The 21,428-nt window shown below is 57.9% G+C and overlaps 1 protein-coding gene across 1 annotated transcript in view; it reads left to right on the forward strand.

Moving 5' to 3' along the window:
- Positions 1-21,428, forward strand: part of NCOR2 (nuclear receptor corepressor 2) — a 237,784-nt gene that overhangs the window by 138,454 nt on the left and 77,902 nt on the right. Inside the window, exons 22-24 of the mRNA XM_031948456.1 lie at positions 6,499-6,653; positions 9,022-9,194; positions 14,724-14,786. Of these exons, the coding sequence (XP_031804316.1) occupies positions 6,499-6,653; positions 9,022-9,194; positions 14,724-14,786 (391 nt within the window). The remainder of the gene's footprint in view (positions 1-6,498; positions 6,654-9,021; positions 9,195-14,723; positions 14,787-21,428) is intronic.

Consider the following 21,428-nt stretch of genomic DNA (forward strand, 5'->3'; position numbering starts at 1 on the left):
TCTGAGCCTCGGTTTCCTCATTGGCGAAGTGAGGCGGGCGGGTCAGACGGCCCCTAAAGTTCCTCTCTGCTTCAAATCAATGATCCCATATTCCTGTGAGAATGATGACAGATCCAGTAGTTGTAACTTTACAGCGTCATCTCATGCAACGAATGTGACAGTGTGTACAAAGCGTTTTGCCAGCCACAAAGCCTGTCTTTTGCTGCTTCCCTAATGCCCCCTGAGGTATGGCTCTTCCACACTTCTTTCCTCCAAAAAGCTCTCAATCGATCCATCTATTCCTACAAGTTTTCTCTTACAGCTCTCCTCCCTTTTGTAGCTTAACTGTTTGAGAAGGCCATCTACATTCAGTGCCTCCACTTTCTCTCCTTTTCCTCCCTTCTTCAGTATCCCTAGTTCTACTTTTGACCTTGTCATTCAACTGAAACTGTGTTCTTAAAGTTACTAATAATCTCTTAATTGCCAAATCCAGTGACCTTTTTTTTGTCTTTACAAGTTTCACATATTTATCCATTTTTTAAAACCAGTGTGATTTTATGCAATATGAGGGGGAAATCTAACATTCCTAACTACATTTAAAATTGTACAAACGGATTTTGGAAGACTTTCATTCTGAACAGCTTGAAGAAGAATCGTTTTCATTTAGAATTCTGGGCCTTCTTTCTTTAGTTTATTATTACCCACTTTAGTCACATAGAACTTGTTCCGATCTGGGGGCTCACCTTTTCCTGGGGTGCTGGTTCCTCCTCCTGCAGACACCAGGATTGAATATTGCCATTCACATACAGAGTGGCTCCCGGGCCCCGGGTGAGCTCAGAGAGAGGGCAGACCTGGGCGCGTCCTGTCCTGGCTGAGGGTCTGGTGGTGGTGGCTGCGGGCACCTGGAGGCCGAGGTGCTCCCTGCTCAGCCCCCAGGGTCCCCGGGGAGCCTTTTCTCCTCCCTCTTTGTTGCCATTGGCTGTGACTATTGTCACTCTGGAAGTTCTCCTCTCTAGGTTTCTGGGACACCCCTCACTCTCGGTTCTCCTCCTGCCTCTCTGACCTCCCGTTCTCTGTCTCTTTTGCTGGATCCTCTTCCAGATCCTGCCCTCCAACTGTGGTGCCCCCCAAGGCCCCTCCTCAGATCCCGTGGATTCAGGAGTCCCCTCTGATTCCCAGATCTGCCCTACCACCTTTGCTCATCCCAAACCGGACATCTCCTTACTAAGGAGGGCAGTGCCATCTTCCCAGGCCTTCAGGCTCCCAGCCGGGGTCTCCAGTATGGTGACGACTTCCCCTTTGCGGCGTCCCCCCTTCCCTTCTCTGGCACTGCTGCAGGTCCTTCTGGACCACTGCAGGCCGCTGGGGCGCTGCTGACCGGAGGTCTCCCCGACTCCGGAGCACCCTCCATTTGGTGCTAAAATGAGCTCCCTACAATACCAGCCTGACCATGTCTCCCCACTTAGTGCCTGCGGCTCCTTCTTGTCTCCCTCTTGTGCTCTGGGGGCGCTCAGGGTGCTCTCTTGGGAGTCCCCCATGCCTGGACCATCCCCCTCTTCTCTTTCCATGTTGACCTCCCCCGCTTTCCAGCCAGCCCCCCTTCTGGTGCCCCCCCAAAGGCTGGTGACTGCCCTCCGCGGCCACATCTCGTTTGTGCTCCTGTCTGCCCGCCCTGAGATCATCAGCTGCTGGAGGGCGGGGGTCATGCCTCTGTCCCCAGTGCTAGCACAGCACCCGGAACACAGGAGGGGCCTAATAAGTGGTGACAGACTGACCCACCAGCCTCAAGCTGTGGGAAAGCTCACAGCCTCCCTGAGGTGTCGGGAGGTGTTCTTTGGCAGCGGATCGGGGGGAGAGCGGTAGGCTGGGCTGCCCCCCGGGCCTCCTCGCTGCCCCCCCCGGGCCTCCTCGCTGCCCCCCCCGGGCCTCCTCGCTGCCCCCCCCAGGGCCTCCTTGCTGCCCCCCCCGGGCCTCCTCACTGCCCCCAGGGCCTCCTCACCCCGGGCACTGCCACCGGGGGCCCACCGGCGTTAGGCCAGGCGGGCCCCTGGAGGGAAGGGGCGGAGGCCCTGACTGGCTCGGGCGTCGGAGGGGAGGTCAGTGGCCCGCAGAGGGGGCTCTCATGTGGCTGTGCCTGCGGGGGCCGCGGCGTGGGATGCAGGGGAAGGGCTTGGTTAGGAGGCCGCTGTTAGAAGGCAGAAGAGGAGGGTCTCTGGCTGAGTCAGGAGGACCTTCCCAGCTGTGTGACCCCAAGCAAGGCCCTTCGCTCGTGTGACTCAGTGTCCTCATCTGTAAACTGGGGTCAGGAAGGCCCCTGGCTCAGAGGCGCGCACAGTCGGTGCTCGTTAAATGTGCTCAGTCAGTTTTCGGCCGTGTCTGACTCTGTGACCCCGTTTAGAGTTTCCTTGGCAAGAATACAGGCGATCCCCTTCTGCAGCTCATCTCACAGAGGAGCGGACTGAAAAGGGAGGCCAGAGCCAGCAGCCAATTTGAACTCAGGGAAAGGGTCTTCCCCAGGCCTGGGCTTTCTCCCCACCCCTGGGCGGGACCCCCAGGGCCCGCCCTGGCGTGTTCTCCGGGGCTGGTGGCCGTGGGCGCGCTCCCGCCCCTGGGCCTCCTTTCCGGATCCTGGCCGCGGGCCCCCCCCGCCCCCCCCCGCCCCCCCCAGCATCGCCCGTCAGCTGGGCGGCCCCTGGATCACCCCGTCTGTGGCGGTGGCCCCGCGCGCGGGGCCCTGGGCCCGTCCGGCCGGGCGGGGTCAGAGGGGTGGGGGCTCCCCACGGAGGGGGGGACGGGCTCGGGTCTCTTTGTAAGCCCCCGCGCTTGCTGCAGGGCCTGGCACACAGCAGGTGCATACAAGTCCGTGGGGCTGGGGAGGAGGGGGCGGCGCCCGGCCCCCAGCGCCCGCCCCCCTTCCCGGGGGCGGCCGTGGCGCTCGGAAGGCCCGGGGTGGCGGGATGCGGCCCCCCCTCGGGGGGCCGGGCCCGGGCCGTGGGGAGGAGGTTTCTGGGGGAAACTGAGGCCCGGCCCGGGGAGTCGCCCGCGTCACCCCCGGGGGGCTGGGCCCCGGCCCAGGCCTCTGTGCCCCCGGACCCGGCCCGGGGGGCCGCCTCCCGAGGCTGGCGCTGAGGCTCCAGAAGGGCCCGGGGAGAGCTGCCCAGCGCTCCTCTCCACTCTGAGCCGCGCGGGCTCTGGGGCTGCTCCTGGAGCGCCCCCTGGCGGGATGAGCGCCGCCTGGCGGATGAGCGCCCCCTGGCGGGATGGGCGCCGCCTGGCAGGATGAGCGCCCCCTGGCGGATGAGCGCCGCCTCTGCCTCCCGGGCCGCGGCCGCCTCCCTGGCCTCAGGGCTCTCCCCGCCGGAGCCTCCGCCAGCCCCGGACCCGGGCTCAGGGGCGGAGCCTGCGGGAGCGTCGGCCGTGTTTGTCCCACCTCGGACGGACGGACGGAAAGCCCCGGCCTGGCGCGCTGCTCCCAGGGCCCGCTTTTCCTCTCGGCGCCGCCCCCCGCACCACAGACTCCCGCAGGGGCGCCGGGCCCAGCCCCTGTGGAGGCGGGGAGCCCGCGGGGGGGGGGGGGTGTGCCTGAGGGCCCGGGGGCCTTGGGGCCGCGCCTGAGGAGACGAGACCGGCGAGGCCGCGGTGCTCCCTCCAGCCTGCGGCCCGCGCGCAGCCACCAGGGCCGGGGACCGGGCGCGGACGGAACGGGGCGGGCCGGGGCGTCTCGGGGCCTGGAGCCTCCCCTGGCCCCCTTTCACAGGCACTGCTTGCAGATTGCCGCCGGCTCCGCCAAGTCCTGAACCCTGACCTCAGGGGGGAGGAGGGAGGGGGCGGCGGCGGCTTTTAGGGTCCTGTTTGTGTGTGCTGAGACTCAGGGGCCTGTCAGCGCCGGGCTCGGGAGCCGGGGTGGGGAAAGTCACCCGGCCGCTCCGCCCCGCCGGCCATTAAACCTCCTGGCGGGGAAGATGGGCCTCCCAGGTTGGCCCCTGGTCTGGGGAGCGCCTTCCCGCGGGGCCGGCGTGTGCCGGGGGGGGGCCGCCGCCCCGGGGGAGGCCCGCCCCGCCCGCGGGGAGGGCCCCGCCCGCGGGGGGGCCCGGGGCGGGGCTCCTCCCGGCCCCCTCCCTCCTCCTGGGGCCCTGGGTGGGGAGCGAGGGATCATGGGAGCGCAGATTCAGAGCCGGGAGCTGAGCCGTCCGGCCCGATGGAGGCCTGCAGAGCCGGAATGGCCCGTGCGAGGCAGAGTGGGAACCGCTCCTCCGTCCTCCCCAGGACGCTGCCACCAGGGGCGAGCCGGGGCTGCTCCTTGGGCTTCTCGCTTTTTTGGTGAGAGCCGGACCCCTGACTCAAGCTTAGGGGACCTCCGGGGCTCTCGGCACTGCTGCGTCCCCGAGGCCCGTCTGAGCCTATGGGCAGCCTTGGCTTCTCCCGGGCAGTGCCAGGAACGCAGGCCCCGCCAGGTGGGAAAGGCACCCAGGTGGGCCCTGGGGCCGAGTCGGCCCTCCGCGGACTGGCCTCATTAAGCTCCGGGTGTCTCTGCGCCAGGTTGGCCGTGGAAAAGGCAGTGTTGCCACCTAGAACGTCTCTCAGGTGTTGTCCACCAAGTTAGAGAGAGGTTTCCTCTAGTAATTCAGTCCCGTGCATTTATTAAGCACCTACTGTGTGCTGCCCCACTAAGGTGGGAAAGGGAGACAAAGAATGGGACTGTCTTTGCCTTGCGAGAGCTGACTTTAGCTCCAAGGTCACCACCTGTGCCTACGTAAGAATATAGAAAATCGATAGACGGGCTCATCGATCTAGGAGGCCAGTCTCGTCATGTCATAGAGCAGGTGAAGAGATAAGGGCACTCAGATAAGCAGCAGCAGCGCAGCCCGTGTTGTTGGAGCCCTGACCTTGCCCTCCCACTGACGTTCCAAGGCTGCACAGCCCGAGGGGTTTGCGTGGGCTCCCCTGGTCACCTGGCTGTCGGGCCTCCCAGGGTGGCGAGAAGGGCCGGACGCTGAGGGTTAAGGATTGGCCAGAATTAAATTCGGAGTAGGTGGGGAGGGGAAGGGACCAGGAAGGGTTTGATGCTGAAGGTAATGGATGAAGGCTTGAGCAGGAAGGACAGAGGGTCTCTGGGGTGGGGGGCAGGGCATCCTGAGGTTGGTCCACAGAAAGAGTCTCCAGGTTAGAGAAATGATGTCACTGATCCTGGAGAGCTGGGTTGGCAGAGGAGTCAGAGCTTCCCCTGGGCACCCAGCCCGAGACTGCCCCTCCTGGAGTCTTTTTGGTACAGCGTCTGCACTGATCTGTGGGTGTGCCGTCTCCTCCCCGGGCTTGCATCCGTTGTGCATTATTGACTTACGTTGATCCCAAGCCTGGCTTTCAGCTTTGGCTTCCGTTACTGAGAAGAGCCCCGGGTGCGCGGCAGAGGCTGTGCCCTTTCTGTGCCCATGTCTCTGTCTCTGGGCTAGGAGGGGAATCGGGAGCCCCCTTCCAGGCTATCAGTGGCTTCTGGGTTGGGCAGATTCCCCCCTCTGTCCCTAATATATCTGACTGATAGCAAAGGAAGAATTGGGGAGCCACCTACCATTTGGGCAGCAGCAAGTGAGGCAAGGGGATCGCTCGTTGGCTGTGGCCTGGAAGAGATTCCTTTTGGGCATAAAGTCTCACCGACCCTTGCAATTAATTCCATGATTGTGCTTTCTGGTCAGTGGGCATTTATTAAGCACCTAGTGTGTGCCAAGCTTCGTGCTAAGCATGAATGAGAAAAGTCCCCTCAGTGTGGTGCCGTTGGGGTGGGGGTGGCTGGGAGGAGCGTGCCATGGCCTGCCCCGAATGGGCTCGCATTCACGGACATGAGGGCCGGGCTGAAGGCCAGGGAGCCAGCATTGGTGAAGGGCCCGTTATGTATCCTGCACAGAGCTGCTACATGAAGGAGGGAATGGGAGGGGCACATAAGGGAAGAGGGACAGAGACAGAGACAGAGAGAGAGATACAGACAGAGCGCTGTGTCACTATGCCATGTGGTCCTCATCACAGCCTGGGAGATTGGTGCTGTTTTACAATTGAGCAGACTGAGGCAGACAGGCCTAACCTGGCTGAGGGCTGGAGAGGGAGCTCGGGGCAGTGGCAAGAGCCCTGATTAACAGTCACTAGACATTTACTCCCCCTTCCCTGGCTGCTTCGTGCTGTAACCCTTTGTAACCTCCTGCTCCTTCTCACGGGCGCGGCCTGTGCACCTAGGTCTCCCGGACGCCAGGGCCGGATCCTCCCATTCCCTCTCCCTGGCTCATGGGGGGGCTCCCAATGGAGAAGCCCTTGTGGCTTGTAGCCACCAGGTGCCCATGTGGGTCTGCCACCCATTCTGCCTGGGACCCAGTAGGCACCTGCTGAGACAGGCCTGCCCCCACCCCCCAGCTCAGCTGTTCTGGGTCCTGCCCCCCGGCCCTCCTCGTCAACACCCCCAGCTCCCCCTGCCTCCCAGCCCAGGGGCGAAGGGTCACTGCCTCACCTTCTCCCTTTTCCTTTCCCTCCCTATAGCAGCAGCAGCAACAGCAGCAGCAACAACAGCAGCAGCAGCAGCAGCAGATGCCCCGAGGCAGCCAGGAAGAGAAGGAGGAGAAGGAGAAGGAGAAAGAGGGGGAGAAGGAGGAAGACAAGCCGGAGGCAGAGAATGACAAAGAGGAGCTGACCAAGTGAGCAGACCTCCTGGAGGGGACGGGGTGGGCCATGGGTACCCAGGGCCCTACAGCCTGCTGAGGCAAGACCCGTGGGACAGGCTTGCTGAGTGACCCCTGCTGCCCCCAGGAATTTCAAAGAGACCTTGTGGTCTCCCATCCTGGGATACCCCTCCCCTGCCCTCCCTCTTCTTCCCCACATCATTTTCTTCCTCTCTCCCTCTCTTTCCTTCCCTCTCCCTCTCTTTTCCTCTCTCCCTTTTTTTCCTTCCCTCCCTCTTCCCTTATGTGCTCCTTCCATGCCCTCACTTATGTTTCCCCCCATCCTTTTCTTCCTCTTTCTCCCTCCTGTCTGTCTCTGTCTCTTCTCTCTGTCTCTCTCTCTCTTTCTCTCTCTCTCTCTCTCTCTCTCTCTCTGTCTCTGTCTCCCCCTCTCCTTCCTTCCCTCCCTCCCTTCTCTCTTCTTTCTCTCTCTCTTTCTCTCTCTCCCTCCTTCCTCCCTCCCTCCCTCCTCCCTTCCTCTCTCTCTCCCCTCTCCCTTCTCCCTTTCCCTCTCCCTCTCCTTCTCCTTCCCTCCCTCCCTCATTCCCCCTTCCCTTTCCCTCCTGTCTCTGTTTCTCTCTTCTCTTTCCCTTCCTTCCCTCTCTGTGTCTCTCTCTTCCCTCTCTCCCCTGCCTCTTTCTTCCTCTCCATCCCCCTCCCTCCACTTCTCCCCTTCACTCCCTGTCTCATCTGAAACCCCCAATTCCCCCCACCCCCCCTCCTCTCTTTCTTAAATCCCCAAAGGCCTCCAAGTTTCTCATTCCTCTCTCCCTTCAACTAATAAATCCAAGCATGCTTTGAAACTCCCCTCCCTCCCCCAACCTTTGGCCCTCTCCTTTAGGGTGAAAGGAAAAAATTAAAAAATAAGGCAGAATAAAAAATTTGGCCCGGGCCCCTAACCTCCAATTTTGATTCCAAATCTTCAATTTCACCCCTGGGTCCGTTCCCCCTAACAATCCGGCAAAGTCCGGAAAGCATTTAAAGGAAAAAGGGGCGAAACTTTTCCCGGGGGCACCCAAAAATCCCCTTAAAAGGCGTCCTCCAGGCGTTTCCCACCCCTTTCAGGAAGATAATGGGAGGAGCCCGTATCTCAGGGCCCCTTAAACTCTCCTGGGCCTTGCAAAGCCCTGGTCCCCAGCGGGCTTTGCCCCCTCACAGTCTTGGCCCCCAGAACAGTCCCCCGCACAGTGTTTGCTTGTGCCTACCCCCTGAGCTGTCTGGGCTTCACCTGGCTTTATGGGGCGGGGAAAAGCCTCTTGGGTCACTCGGAACCCATTGGGTCAACCCTTCATTTTCCCAAGAAACAACTCGCCCCTAAACCCCCCTCAGGGCATCCGTCTGGCCCTTCATTTCTCGCTCCCCCCTAAGGGACGTGATTTAACTGCATTCATAGAAAATTCCCCATATCCGGGGAGGGTTCAAAGCTGTGTCCTCTGAACCCAAAGCTTCTCCTTCTGCTTGGCATTGTCAGCCCCACCACTAACTCGGTAGATGGCCTTGAAGTCCCTTGGCTCCTCCTTGAACACAGGGACTGCAAATCCTCAGATCTTTAACCTCTCACCTAGGGCCCCCTTCCTTTTCAGTGGGGGCATTGGGCGGGAAGACACTGGGGCTTTCTTGCTCAGCTTATATAGATCTTATCAAAGAGCCTTGCAGATGACCCCAGGAGGTCTGTCCACCAGACCTTGGGGCCTAGCCCTTCCCTCCCCCACCCAAGTTTCTAGCTCCAACACCAGATTAGTTCTATTGGCACTAAATGGCCAGGAATGAAGAATGACCACACAGGGCCCTAAGGGAAGGGGCCTGGGAGAACACTGAGTCCAAATCCTCATCTTACAGTTGGGGAAACTGAGTCTCAAAGATGGGAAGTGAGTCTAAGGTGCCCCAACTTGTCAGGCTAGGCCCCGGTCCTCTGTGTCAGGCCCCAAACTCACCACGTGGGGGCTGCATGCTGGCGCATGGGACCTTAGGAAACCACATTCCTACCTGAGCAGAGGTGATGAGGTGGCACAGTGGGTAGTACAGGGACCTAGGTCAGGAACACCTGGCTTCCAAAGCCGCCTCAGATTTATGAGTTTGCTGGTGGGTGATCCTGGCTGGGTAACTGTCATTTAGCCTCTCGACAGCCTCAGTTTCCTTCTATATGAAATGAGAGTAATGATAAACCTACCTCCCAGGATTAGTAAGAGAGAACGAGAATATTTGTGAGGTGCTTTGGGAACCGATATAAATATAAGTAGTTATCTGTTGTTATTGTCTGATTTTTTTTTTAAGACCTGCACGGCTCTGGTGTGTTTTTCACGACTGACATAAAGCCTCCTTTCTGTTCCTGACTCCTCATTAGGGAGAAGACGGATGACACCTCCGGGGAAGACAATGATGAAAAGGAAGCAGTCACTTCCAAAGGTCGAAAAACTGCCAACAGCCAGGGCAGGCGCAAGGGCCGCATCACCCGCTCGATGGCCAATGAGGCTAACAATGAAGAGGCAGCTACACCTCAGCAGAGCGCAGAACTGGGTGAGTCTTTATATCGCTTTCATTTCCTTTCCCTGTGCACTGAAACATCCCTTGTAATAAAAGATTGTTTTGTTTGTTTTAAGAAAGGGGAAAAAAAGGTCAGCAAAACCAGCCAACTTATCAGCTGTGTCTGATGGGATCCACTTCAGCCCATTCTCAGCTCTTTTTTGGCGCTGAACGTGGCCTTCCTAAGCGATCCTAGTTGGGGGTGAGAGGCACGGGCTTTGTGGGGCATGATGAGGATGAGGAAGGGAATGAGCTCTGGAGACTCCCTTGTCACCCATGCTGCACTGATGTCATCAGCCCTGTCTTTTGGTGTCTTGCTGAAAGCTGGGGTGGGGGGGGGGGCTTAATGACTGTAGTGTTATGGGGTGGTAATGGCTTTCTAGATCTGGATTCTCCCAAGCATCCATTTCTAAGAGCAGGAGGAGGTAGGCCGAGTTTTTCTGGGGGTGATTATAAAAACTTAGCTGCGGAACACTGCCCAGAATGCCAGACTTGATAAGTTGGTCGTTTTTGCTGAACTGTTTTTTTTTCTCTTTTTTATTCTTTGTTATAAAAATAATAATCATTGGAGTTAGAATTTGAATATTGATTTAAAGTTTGCAAAGTGCTATATGTATATTATTTCATTTGATTCACTCTGGGAGGTAAGTGCTATTATTCCTGTTTTACAGATCAGGAAACTGAGTCTCAGAGAGGTGAAGTGATTCCTTGCCCAGAGTGACCCAACTAATAAGTGGCTGAGATTGGATTAGAATGTGGGTCTTGAGTTCAGATCCAGGGTTTTTATTCATTGTGGAACCGAATTGTAGGGATGACCTGGCCAGGGGTAGGGCATATAGAGAAGTAGAGGTGATTGATCTTAATCCATGTGTTAAAACTTGGATGTATCCATGGAAGGAGGTGTTCCCCACACCTTATTTCTCTAGTGTCAAGGTCAGGAGAAGGGATTTCTGGTCCTCTTTATCCTGGCCCTCCTCTTCCCTGATGCTCCTGAGAGGGAGATGATTTTGTCCTAGTGGAAGGAAGCCTAAGTAGGAGGCAAGAGAGCAGGGTTCTGGTCCCTGCTTGACCATTGGATGGAAAGTGAGCCCCACAGAGTGCGAGTGACTTGATGTCTATCCCCATACCCATCCTTGGCCTGGCCTGCCCTTTCTCCCCCTGACATATAGCGAACAACATGGGGAAGGCGGAACCCTGGTTCCTCCCTCTGACTACTACATAGGATCTATTTTCTGTCTGGCTCTGAGCTGCCCAAACTACTTTCTGTTCCTTCTCTCCCTCAGCATTTATCAGGTGCCTACTGTGTGCAGAAAATAGTAGTGCACAAGAAGCCGGCCTCAAAGCGAGACAGACCCGAGCGCTCCAGGATCAGTCGTTATTCCCACCACTTTGTCTCTCCTTGATCTAGACAGGCAGAACAGCATAGTGGATAGGGAGTCAGATTGGAGCCAGGAGGGTTCAAAACACACTGGCTGTGAGACTAAGGAAGTCACACAAGCTCTCGGCACCTTTTCGCAGCTCTCTGAAGCTTTGATTGAAGAGCAGGCCTGGCAGGCGTTGTTCAGAAGGGATTTCTGACAGGAGTTCTCTCACCCCTGGCATCAGGGAGGAACCTGGGGTGGGCAGTGTGCTGGCCATAGCCTGAGGGGGTCTCCACGCAGGGTCCTGCTTGTTTCATTCAGCTGAGTGCCCGGAACATTGAGTCCGCTCGCACCTGCATGCACGCACATACACACTATACACACACTTCTGGGAAGAAGTTAGTACAAGGTGATTCCCCGGCCCAGGCAGGACCTGCTACCTCCAGACCAACCCAGGGGGTGGGAGGTCTCAGGGGCGCCATTAAGGACCCACCAGCCAGGGCCTGCTAGTCTGAGGCCTCCTTGTTCCAGGGGTCCAGATGTTGCAGTGATGAAGTTCTAGGAGGTTGTGGCCAGTTGGCAAAATTGAGGACTCGTGCTGTGCTCCTGCCTGCTGCGTTTCTCAGCGCGATCACTTAGCCCTTGCTTCAGCGTGGCCCGGCACGGGGGAAAGGCGGCCGCTTTGGATGCCAGAAAGCCTGGCTCTCCATGTAGGAGCTTTATTCTTTGGAGGTGACCTCAGTGCTGCCTGTGCTACCATGGACTGGTCGTTTCTCCAGGCCTTCCAGCTCCAGACCAATAGTCTGTGGGGGTTTTTAAGATGAGTCCCTTTGTGTCCTTGGGTCTCACTCTCCCCTTTTGTAAAAAGCAGGGTTGCCCTAGGTGCAAGGTTTTAACTCGGGGTTCATGAACCCTTTGGTCTTTGCATGGATTTCGAGTTCATTGAGCTTAGCTGATTTTTTTTTAAGGGTCTTTATTTCAGTACAATCGGTTTCCTTTTTAATCCTGTGTTTTATTTTATGCCTTTAAAACTGTGCTTCTAAGGAGAGCTCCATAACCTCAGTCAGATGGCCTGCTGCAGGCTCCAGGCCCTTCTCTGGGTCAGCTCTAGATCTGGGCCCTGCCAGCCGCCAGATGACAGTGATTTATTAAGCACTTGCTGCAGATGGAAAGAAAGCCGGTGCCAGCCACCCCCGCACTAGGTGCTCTTCCTGTGGGGCCTGGGTGACCTCCCTGGGGCATTCCGTTCACTGGTACCGGACTCTTGGCTTCCCCTCTCATTCCTCAGGAGGTCTTCATGTGTGTCTGATTTTGAGGGGCTGTACCCTGGGCCCCCAGATACCTGGGGACGGCGCACCTTGGGGCACCTGGGCAGCATTCCTTTGACTTGGTATAGCCCTAGGAGTCCCCAGGTCATTGGTGGTCATTTTGGTCTCTTGTTTCCCTGCATGTATTTCTAAAGCGGATTCAGGGCCCCGTAGTGAGTGAAAACCAGTTTTCAAAGTGATTGCTCCCCTTCCCTCACCCCATCTCTGAGACACCTTGCTTAGTGCTAGGTGGGGGTGGCATTTAAACCGTGGCCACTGGCATCCGTGCTTCCCGTGGAAAAGTGGGGAGCTCTCCAAGGTCACTGTGCCATAGACAGGAAGCAGCAGAGGCAGCCCCACCTTTTTGCATATAATGGGACTCATCCCAAGTCTGAGAGGATTCGGGGCAATTCAAACCATGTCTGGCTCCCACCTGCCACGCTGCTGCTCTCCTCCCCTCCTCAGGCTGGCCACGGGATGACTTCTGTGAATTTTTAGCTGCAGGTTCCCATTTTCTCCCCAAGTGGAACATCTACCTTCCCCCCCACCTCCCTAGGTCACACACATCAGGGTGGCAGGCACCCAGGCTGGAAGGCTCTCCCCCCCCCGGGACAGCAGGTCCTTCCTTTGCTCTGTGCCCCTGCTGGGCCACTTGCCGCGTCTCCTTGCTCCTCCTCACGCCTGTGACTTCCCTCCCATGCTGGGTTTGCCGTCCAGGTCATCTGCTCACAGCGGTTTTCATGACTGGAGAATGACGTGTGCGGTCAGCTCCCACTTACCTAGGGCTGGGGTCCCTGTGCTGTGGGCCTGAGTGTCAGGACACACATGGGAAGCCACATTTCATACCTTGGATTTGTTTTGAGCTTGACCTTCTTGCGTCTGTCATTCAGTCACCAAACATGTTCAGTGCTTATCCAGTACTTACTCTGGGCCATGTACTGCAGTAAGTGCTAGAGGCCCCAGCCATGGGCGAATAGCCCCTGCCCTCCAGAAGCTCCCATTCGAGTGGCCGGCGTCGTCAGGCTCACAGAGGAGCTCTTCAGGGGAGATCCCAAAGGAGGAGGCACAGGTGGGTGGGCACGGGGCCTCCAGCCTGAGGGGGTGTTGAGCTGAGTCCTGATAGAAACCAGGGGAGCCTGAGAGGCTGTACTGATGAGGAACAACCGGAGAAAAGCTTCTCCAGGGTGGGAGAGGGAGTGCTGGACAGTATCCCAGGCCAGCTGGATCATAGGGCACCTCCATGGGCTTGTGGAAGGGAGCGAGGGGCAAAAAGATAGAAAGAGACAAAACGGCCAGTTTATGGAAGGCTCAAGGAGCCAAACAGAGGTTTTGATATTTGATCCTGGGAATGATAGGAAGCCATGGAGGTTTGTTGAACAGAGGCTGATGTGGTCAGCCTGTGCTTTGGGAACCTCAGTCTGGCAGCTGAATGGAGAAAGGACTGTTGTGAGAAGGGACTTTTGAGGCAAGGAGAGAGCCACCAGCCCGTTACTGTGTGTGTCCGGGAGGCTGGCTACAGGGCTGTGTTAGGATGCCGGTTGTCTGATTGATTGTGAAAGCTGTTTGGAGCAACAGGATTTATCGGCAGATTGGATTCCTGGAAGGGGCGCGGGTGAAGATCGAGGATGGTGCTGAAGGTCTCCAGGCTGACGGTTTGCAAGGATAACAATGCTCTTGATGTTTGGTTGTTGGAGAGTGGGGGGAAATGGTGAGTTCTGTGTTGTGCATGTGTTTTCCATGCCCACAGGACATCGGTTTCAAGAAGGCCAAGGAAGAGATGGCTGGTGACGTGGGCCTGACACTTGGGAGAGAGACCCGGGCTGGGTTTAGGGATTGGGGGATCATCCACATAGAGATGATGAGTGAAGCCATGGGAGCCTAGATGGCTCAGTGAACTGGTCTGGAGGGAGAAGATGGCCTAGGACAGAGCCTTGAAGGACATGTGAAGGACACAGTCAGTGGGCAGAGCATGGTGGAAGAATCTGCAGAGAAGACTGAGAGAAGGAGTTATCTGGTCCATAGGAGAAAAACAGATGATGAGAGCCCGTCAGAGGGAGCCAGAAGTTGGCGTCCAGTGAACAATGGCATCTGGTGAATGATGACGTCCAGGGAGCGATGGTATCCAGTGAACGATGGCGTCCAGTGCAGCAGGGAGCCTGAGCCGCGTGCGCCTTGGATTTGACGACTTAAAACAGCAGTGGTCGTTTGGGAAAGGAAGTGCAGTTTCAGTGAAATGATGAGGTCAGAAACCAGATTGCAGAGTGAGAGGGAAGGAAAGCAGAGTCTGCGATTGTAGACGGCTCTCTCTTGAGGAGTTTAGCCAAGAAGGGAGGAAAGAGACAGTCCTGTAGCTAGAAGAGATGGTTGGAAGCAGCGAGGGCTTTTGGAGGACGTGGGAGATGCTGGGTGTGTGCGCCATGGCGGCGGGGAAGTGGCTCTGGGAGAGACTCTGCTCCTCCCCTCTGGACAGAGGGAAGCTCGTGGTAGCAGTATTGTACCTGACCTCTCTAGGGCACTCTGACATAAGCTGTTTCACAGTCACCCCCAGAGGGGGGAGGGCCTACAGGAATCTTGCCCATTTTCCAGATGAGGATATTGAGGCCCAGATTGACCAGCTTGCCCAGACTCACACAGCCAGTAAGTGTTCAAGGAGGGCTTGGACCCAGGTCTTTCTGACTAAGGAGTCCAGCACTAAAACTGTTCTTAGAACTACCTCCTCCAGAAGAGCTGCCTGAGTTGCTCTCCTCTCCCTGGTTGCATAGGAAGATAAAAAGATTCCTCTGATCCCCTTTTTTTTGTCCCCTCTCCCTCCCTCATCCCGCCCACTTCCTAATTGCATTTGTTTTTTTTGCCAGCTTCCTTGGAAATGAATGAGAGTTCTCGCTGGACTGAGGAAGAGATGGATACTGCTAAAAAAGGTGATTGATTCTGTTTTGTTCACCCCGCCCCGTTTCCCCCCTAGACCCCACCAGAAAGAACCTTGGGGCATGTGGACGTAAAGATTGTAAGGGTCTCGGTATAGCTACGAGAGACCCAGGTCAGGAGCGCAGGGACTCTGGGCTCCCCCTCAGCCTAAAATGTAGTCCTCTCCCACTCACTGGGAGGCTGTGGACAAGCCACTTTGTGACCTGTCACTTAGCTTTTTGAAACATGGGAGCAAAACGTCCCTGTCTGCTCCATAGACGGGTGGTCCAGCGCGTAGAATGTCGGTGTGGTGCTGGAGATCCCGGGCCACTTCCTGTGTGACCGCGGGCAGTCACTCCTCTTCTTTCCTGGCCTCACCCCATTGGCCGTAAAATGAGAGGGTGCATTTGGGCCCACCGGCCCCCGAGGCCAGGAGCCGGGCTGTGGAGGTCCGCGACGTGAGGGGGACACGAGACCCCCGCTGAAAAGCCGGCCCTCCTCGCTTGGACGTCACACTCGGGATGCAGAGGGACACGTGCATGGCCACTCCTATTGTGGATGACCCGGGAGCTGCTGTTTGATGACTGAGCCGGCCCCGGGGGCAGGACAGGCGTGGGAAGGCTCCTGCCCCAGTTGGCTGGGACCGAGAGCGTCCAGGGCGACGGCTTGGAGAGATGGGGCCTGGAAGCTCTCTGAGGCTGCTCCCCGAGCTAGGTGGTGTCTCCTGGATGTTTGGGGACATTTGTTGCTCTGTCCTGGGCTGTGCCCCCATGTAGCAAGAGCTGGAGACGTTTCCTTGCGCTGTGCTGAGGGGACCTGGGCTTCCTCCAGGATCAGCTGGGGCATTGCTGAGAGACTGCGCAGAAGCGGAGCCTGGGAGGGCTTCCTCGTGGTTCTTTGGCAGGGAAGCCGTAGAGAGCGATCCTGTTTGAGCGATCCTGTTTTTTGGTAGGGAGCGATTGTTTGTGGTCAGGAGGAAGCACTCGGAGCGTTGTTGGGAAACACTTGTAGTGCTGCAGAGCGAGCGGGAGCGCCGTGGTGTCGGACAGGTCTGCCGTCGGGGGAACGGCGGCCCGGCCGCGGGGAGAGGGCCGCTGTGGAGGGCCTGTTTGGATAGGGGTGAGCCACCATCTTGGGTGTGGCAACAAGTGGAGGGAACCTTGTGGAATGCTCGGGGCCCGGCACCACGGAGGCCCCTGTTTGGCCTCCAAAGCTCTTCCCAGCTCGGCCTCGACTTGCCCTTCCAGCTCAGATGTTGCTTCTTTTCCTGCTTTCTGAGGTTCAACTAAATCAGCCCCAGGGCCGTTACCGGGTGAGAGACAGCAGGGCCTTCCCTGCTCCCCTTTCCTCTCAGGGTCTCCAGCTTCCTTCAGAGCTCAGCTCAAGCACCACCTTCCATACCAGGCCTGTCACAGTCTCCAGAGCATCTGGGATGTTCCTTCCCTGCCCACCCATTTGTTTGAATTTATCATTATATGTGTCACTAGGCTCAGGTTATCTTTCCCAGTAGAATTTGAGCACCCTGAGGGCAGGGGTCTCTTGTCTCTCTTGCCCTCCCTCCCCTCCATAATGCTTAGCACAGCATAGGCACTTAATAAATGCTTGTGGATTGGTCGTTTGGCAAATACATGTGGCATGTTGCAGCACAGAACTGTTTTATTGTCAGTAGGTCCTGGGAATATTTCTGACAGCATTCCGCGTGCGGCAGGACCGGGGAACGGTTGTTGGGTCACGGGCCCGGCCACTGTGGGCCGCCCGTTTGAGATACTGATGAAAAGGAGAAGCTGCCCCTGCTTTGAGGGAGCTTCCCTTCCTTGGAGTGTAGGAGAGGGTCTCAGAGCCTTCCCTGAAGCGCTCTCTCCTCCTGCCTCTCCCCCTCCCAGGGACCCTCTGCTGTGAGAGAACAGAGGCAAAAGGCCAGCAAGGGCTCCATCTCTCCCCCAGAGAGACACAGCTTTATGGGGCTGGGAGTCTGTGAGACTCTGCTTCTGGCCATTCCCCTGCCTCCTGCCGGCTCTGGGATCTCTAGCCTGGTCACCAGCGACTGCTGGTAGCCGGCCCAGAAACCAGAGAGAGAAGGATGACGTCTGCTTCTCTAAATGTTTCCAGGAGACCTGGGGCCATGAGCTGCTTCCCCTCTCCCTGGCTCTCTGGCTCGCCAACCTCTGTGACTCTGTAGCACTCTCCTGCTCAGAATGTATCTTCTTATCTGTCTCGCTGCCCCTCCCTCTGCCCCTCCATCCCTCTGCCCTCTATCCCTCTGCCCTGACATTTCTCCCTTCGTTTCTTGTTGTTTTTCTGTCTCCCTGCCTCCCCACCACCTGCCCCCCTCTCCCCCTGCCCCCCGCCATCCGCCTTTTACCGCTAATGTTCTCCTGTTCTTGGCTCTGGCTGAGTCACAATGGAAACCAGACAGGCTACCTGGGCAGCCGCTGGCTCGACTCGGGCCCTTCCTGGGGGAAGCCTGCCAGCCCCGGCCTCCGCTTCCTTTCAGAGCCTCCAGTTTGCCTCCCCTGGGTCCTGGTGGGGAGGGCGCAAGGCCCAGCGGCACTGGGCCTGCTGCAGGAAGGTGCTGGCCTCCAGCCCTTTGCCGAAAGCTGGGTGGCGGAGGGGGGCGGTGTTGGAGTAGAGGAGGCAGGAGGACACGGTTCCCGACAGGGAGGGGATGAGTCACCAGGGGCTGAAATGAGCCGTTCCATGTTGCTGAAATCGGGCCTTGTCCCCAGAGTCTGGCTGTGGTTCACCAGGGGCGGGCAGCCTCCGATCGCACCGAGCAGCAGTGATGGGGGCTCGGGAGGATGATGGCAAGAAGCCCCCTGTTGTTAGAGTGAGCCGGCGAGGGGGCCCGGTGGGAGCGCAGCGTCCCTGATCGGTGACATTTTTAATAATGCGATAAAGCTCGATGCACTCGTCTGCCGTAAATTACAGCAGTCAGGACAATTATGGGGTAGGGCGCCTGCTAATGGGCATGTGACTGCCAATGGCGGGATCCAGGTGCGGCCAGGATGTGGGGCATGTCCCCCCGTTGGGGAGCCTGGGCCGGCCTCTGGCCCGCCCTCCCCCTTCCCTCTCCCTCCTCAAAACCTAGAGAGCGCCCAGAGGCCGGATCCCCCCTCCACTCCGAGCTCCACGCTGCTGGATGGCGGCCAGGACCCGGAACCTTCAAAGCCGGGGATGAGCCCAGAGCGACGTCTTTGGGGCTTTTGATCACTTTAGGTGGTTTGGCCCAAGCTTTGTAGCAGCGCTCTCACCTTTTGGATCCAGCTTAGTGTCAGCTTTTGTGAAGATGTGCACACTCCGCAAGGGGCAGGGAGGAGGAGGTCTGCCCACAGGTGTGCCCGGGGCACTCGGCTGCCACTCACTGCCAGGCTGCTCTGGATTGATTGACTGGTTGGCTTGGAATCAAACCCTGGCCCAGCTCGATCTTTCTCCCTCCCTCTCCTCCCCCCTCTCTCTCTCCTTTTCTCTCTCTCTCTCTCTCTCTCTCTCTGTCTCTCTCTCTGTCTCTGTCTATAACCCTTGTCTCTCCATCAACTCTGTCAAGAACCCTTGTAGCTCTGGTGTTTATAAAGTACCTACTTGGTGCCAGGCATCTTGCTAGATACTGGGAAGGAAGGAGGAAGAAAAAAGAGCAAAGAAAGAAAACATATTATGTGCTTTCTATGGCCCTGAGAGCTCAGATTGAAAGAACAAAGTGACTCAGCTCAGTCTGTGTGCATTTATTAACCCTCGATTGTTTGCCGAGCCCTCTAATGGACCCCTGCTAGAATGCATGGAGAAAGCATTTCTCCCTAGGAAGAGGCCCCCGGGGCATGCCCTCATCCACCTGCTGGGCCTGCACCGGAGGGCCGAGGGCAGGACAGAGTTTTTCCAGGGAGCTCAGGCCCCGGCATTGCAGCCCAGAGGTTTCAGCAGCAGTCAGATGAGATAGAGGTGAAGGCAGTGGCTGCCCTCTGGGGGCTCCCCCTTCCTCTGGCAAAGTGCCAAGTGAGCAGAGGGCCCACCGAGGAGGGAGACACCCTCTGCGGACAATGTCCTCACAGAAAGTGTGGGTGCCAGGCTAGCTCAGTAAGCATGGGGGGGGGTGTTCTGCAGGCCGAGGCCAGAAAGCTGAGAGAGAGGCCGGGCCCCAGCTCGCGGGGGAAAGTGCCGTGTGCCTATGTTTCCGGATGCAGTGGGGAGGGGCCCCAGCAGCACAAGGCTGCATTGCTCAGCCAGCCCCCAGTGCCCACAGGCCTGATGCAGCGAGCTCCCCAAGGGCTTGGACTGCCCCTGTAAGGGAGCCTTGGGTGGGAGCAGGTGTACAGCTGCCCCCCTCCCCCACCCTTGGTCTGCCAGCATCTCTCTCTCTCCCTCCCCAAAGGAAGGAGATCCTGAAAGGTTCCATGCTCAGCTTGGGACACATCCGGGAGCCAGGCCCCATGGCCTCCCTCCCTCCCAGGCAGCAGCAGTGGCTGACCTTGAGGGTTCGGCCTGCACACAACTCGGGTGGGGAGAGGAGGCGGAGAGAGAGGCTGATCCTGGGCAGGCTGGCTCTGGTGGCGCGGCCCCGAGGGTTACCCCAGTGAGTCCTCTCTGCCCAGACCTCTTGGACTAGAATGGCCGGAGGCTGTGGCAGCCCTGGGCACCCTGTGGGGCCCTCTGGCTGTAGGATTTCTCTAAGGTGTAAACGCTGCGTAAGGTGTAAAAGGTGCGCCAGGTTTGAATTCAGACCTTCTGGGTCTCGATTTCCTCCCATGAATCTTTGATCCTGCGCTCCTCTATCCATGAACTCATGTGTAGAGCTCTAGTCCTGCCATCAGGAAGACCTGAATTATGTTTTCTCATCTGTAAAAAAGGTATCATTGTAGCCCTTACCTCCAAGTTGTTGTGAGACTCAGAAGAGATGAGTTCTATCCAACCTCTCTGCTCCATCCCCAACCAGGTGATGTAACCAGGAAAGGTGAACCAGTCTGGCCTGGGACAGCCTCAGGGCCTCCTGAGATAGCTCGGGGGCCACTTGGGACAGCCTCGGGACTGCCTGGGTCAGTCTCAGGTCCCAGCTGTAGCCCTTATATATAAGCCATCTGCTCTTCACAATGCTTGGCCTGGTAATCAAGGCCAGGGATGTAGGAGCTTCTTGGGCTGGACCCCTTGGGCTAGGCAGGAACTCCCTGGGGGTGGTCTCTGAGTGCCAGGAGTGCTGGAAAGGGCCATCAAGCCCAGCTCTCTCATTTGAGGATGAGGGATCCAGGGCCCCGAGAGAGAGCAATGACTTGGCCAGGATAGGAGGTGTCAGAGGCAGGATTTGAACCTGGCCCCTCTGTATCCCAATCCAGAGCTCTTGCTGTTCTGCCAAGATGGTGAAGAATCAGAGCGGCCCAGGGTGTTCTCAATGGAAAGTGAACTGAGGCCCCTGGCCCGGCCCAAAGCTGCTATTCCCCCCTCCCTACTAGACTGGGAGCTCTCTGAGGGTAGGGATGGTGCCTTTGCCTTTCTTTGTTTCTCCAGAGCCTGGCACACAGTAGGCAGTTACTAAATGCTTTTGCCTGGCTGTGGCTCCGAGCCTTCAGCCTTCTGGAGGCAGCCTCCCCCCCAGCATCTCAGTGCTCTCTGCCAGGCCAGATGCCTGGAAATGATTGTCTGGGTTCTGCCCTGGGGTTTTATTGGGGTGGAGCCTCTCCGCTGCAGCACCTTGGTGGGATGCGGGGGGCTCCCTGCAGGTGAAGCGGTTTTAGATTTAAAGCAGGAAGGGCCCTTGGGGTTAGCTCGTTTTACAGATGAGGAAACTGAGACCGATAGGCCTTCAGAACTGGGAAGGTTCTTTGAGGTCACTTAGATGGAGTTTTATAAATGAGGAAATGCATACAGACCCACAAAGTGGTGACTGAGGAGTCCTCAAGGCTGGGGTTTTAGTCCTGCCCCAAACACTTCCTAGTTTTGGGCCCTTGGGCAGATCAGAGGCCTGCTGGGAGCCTCATGTGTAGGGCGGGGGTAGGGGGGCGCGGGCAGAGGCAGCCTCTGGGCTCCCAGGAGCCTTCCTGGGCCCGGGCGCCTGGAATGGTTGTGTCAGAATTACCTTTCTGAGCTCCTGGGCCTCTCTTTGAGGAGGCTTTGAGAAGACCTGTGTGCTTGGCGTCGGGGGGGGGAGGAGGCGGCGGCGGCGGCGGCTGTTCGGCGCCCACTGAGCCGCCTGCGGGGCCCGCACCCCACCCCCCCCCCCCCCCCCCCCCGAGAGTTCCCTGCTTGAAGACTGAAATACGACCTCCCAGAAGGGCTCCCCCGCCTTGGCTCTGGCCCGGTGGGCTCTGGCTCCAAATGCAGTCCCCCTGGGCGCCCACCCTTCCCCAGGAGAGCTCATTACCTGCAGACTGGTGGTCTGAGACACTTCCTGCCCGATGCAATTCCTGCCTGCTCCGTCCCATTGCAGGGCTGCCGTTCCTCGGCTTCCGCAGCCTCACAGAAATTGATCTGATTTTTCAAAATGAAACTTTCCTTCCCTGAGCTTGGAGTCTGAAAGAGCTGAGCCTCAGACAGGCTCTCCCCAGCTGCTTGATGACCTTGAGGAAATTAACTCCCCTCTCCCGCCTCAGTTTCCTTATCTGTAAGATATAGGGGTTCAGTTGTGGGCCTTGAAGGCTCTAAGTTTGTGATCCAGGAATCCGCAGTGGGGTGGC

This window comes from Sarcophilus harrisii, chromosome 1 (assembly GCF_902635505.1).
Source record: "Sarcophilus harrisii chromosome 1, mSarHar1.11, whole genome shotgun sequence".
NCBI classification, from domain to species: Eukaryota; Metazoa; Chordata; class Mammalia; order Dasyuromorphia; family Dasyuridae; genus Sarcophilus; species Sarcophilus harrisii.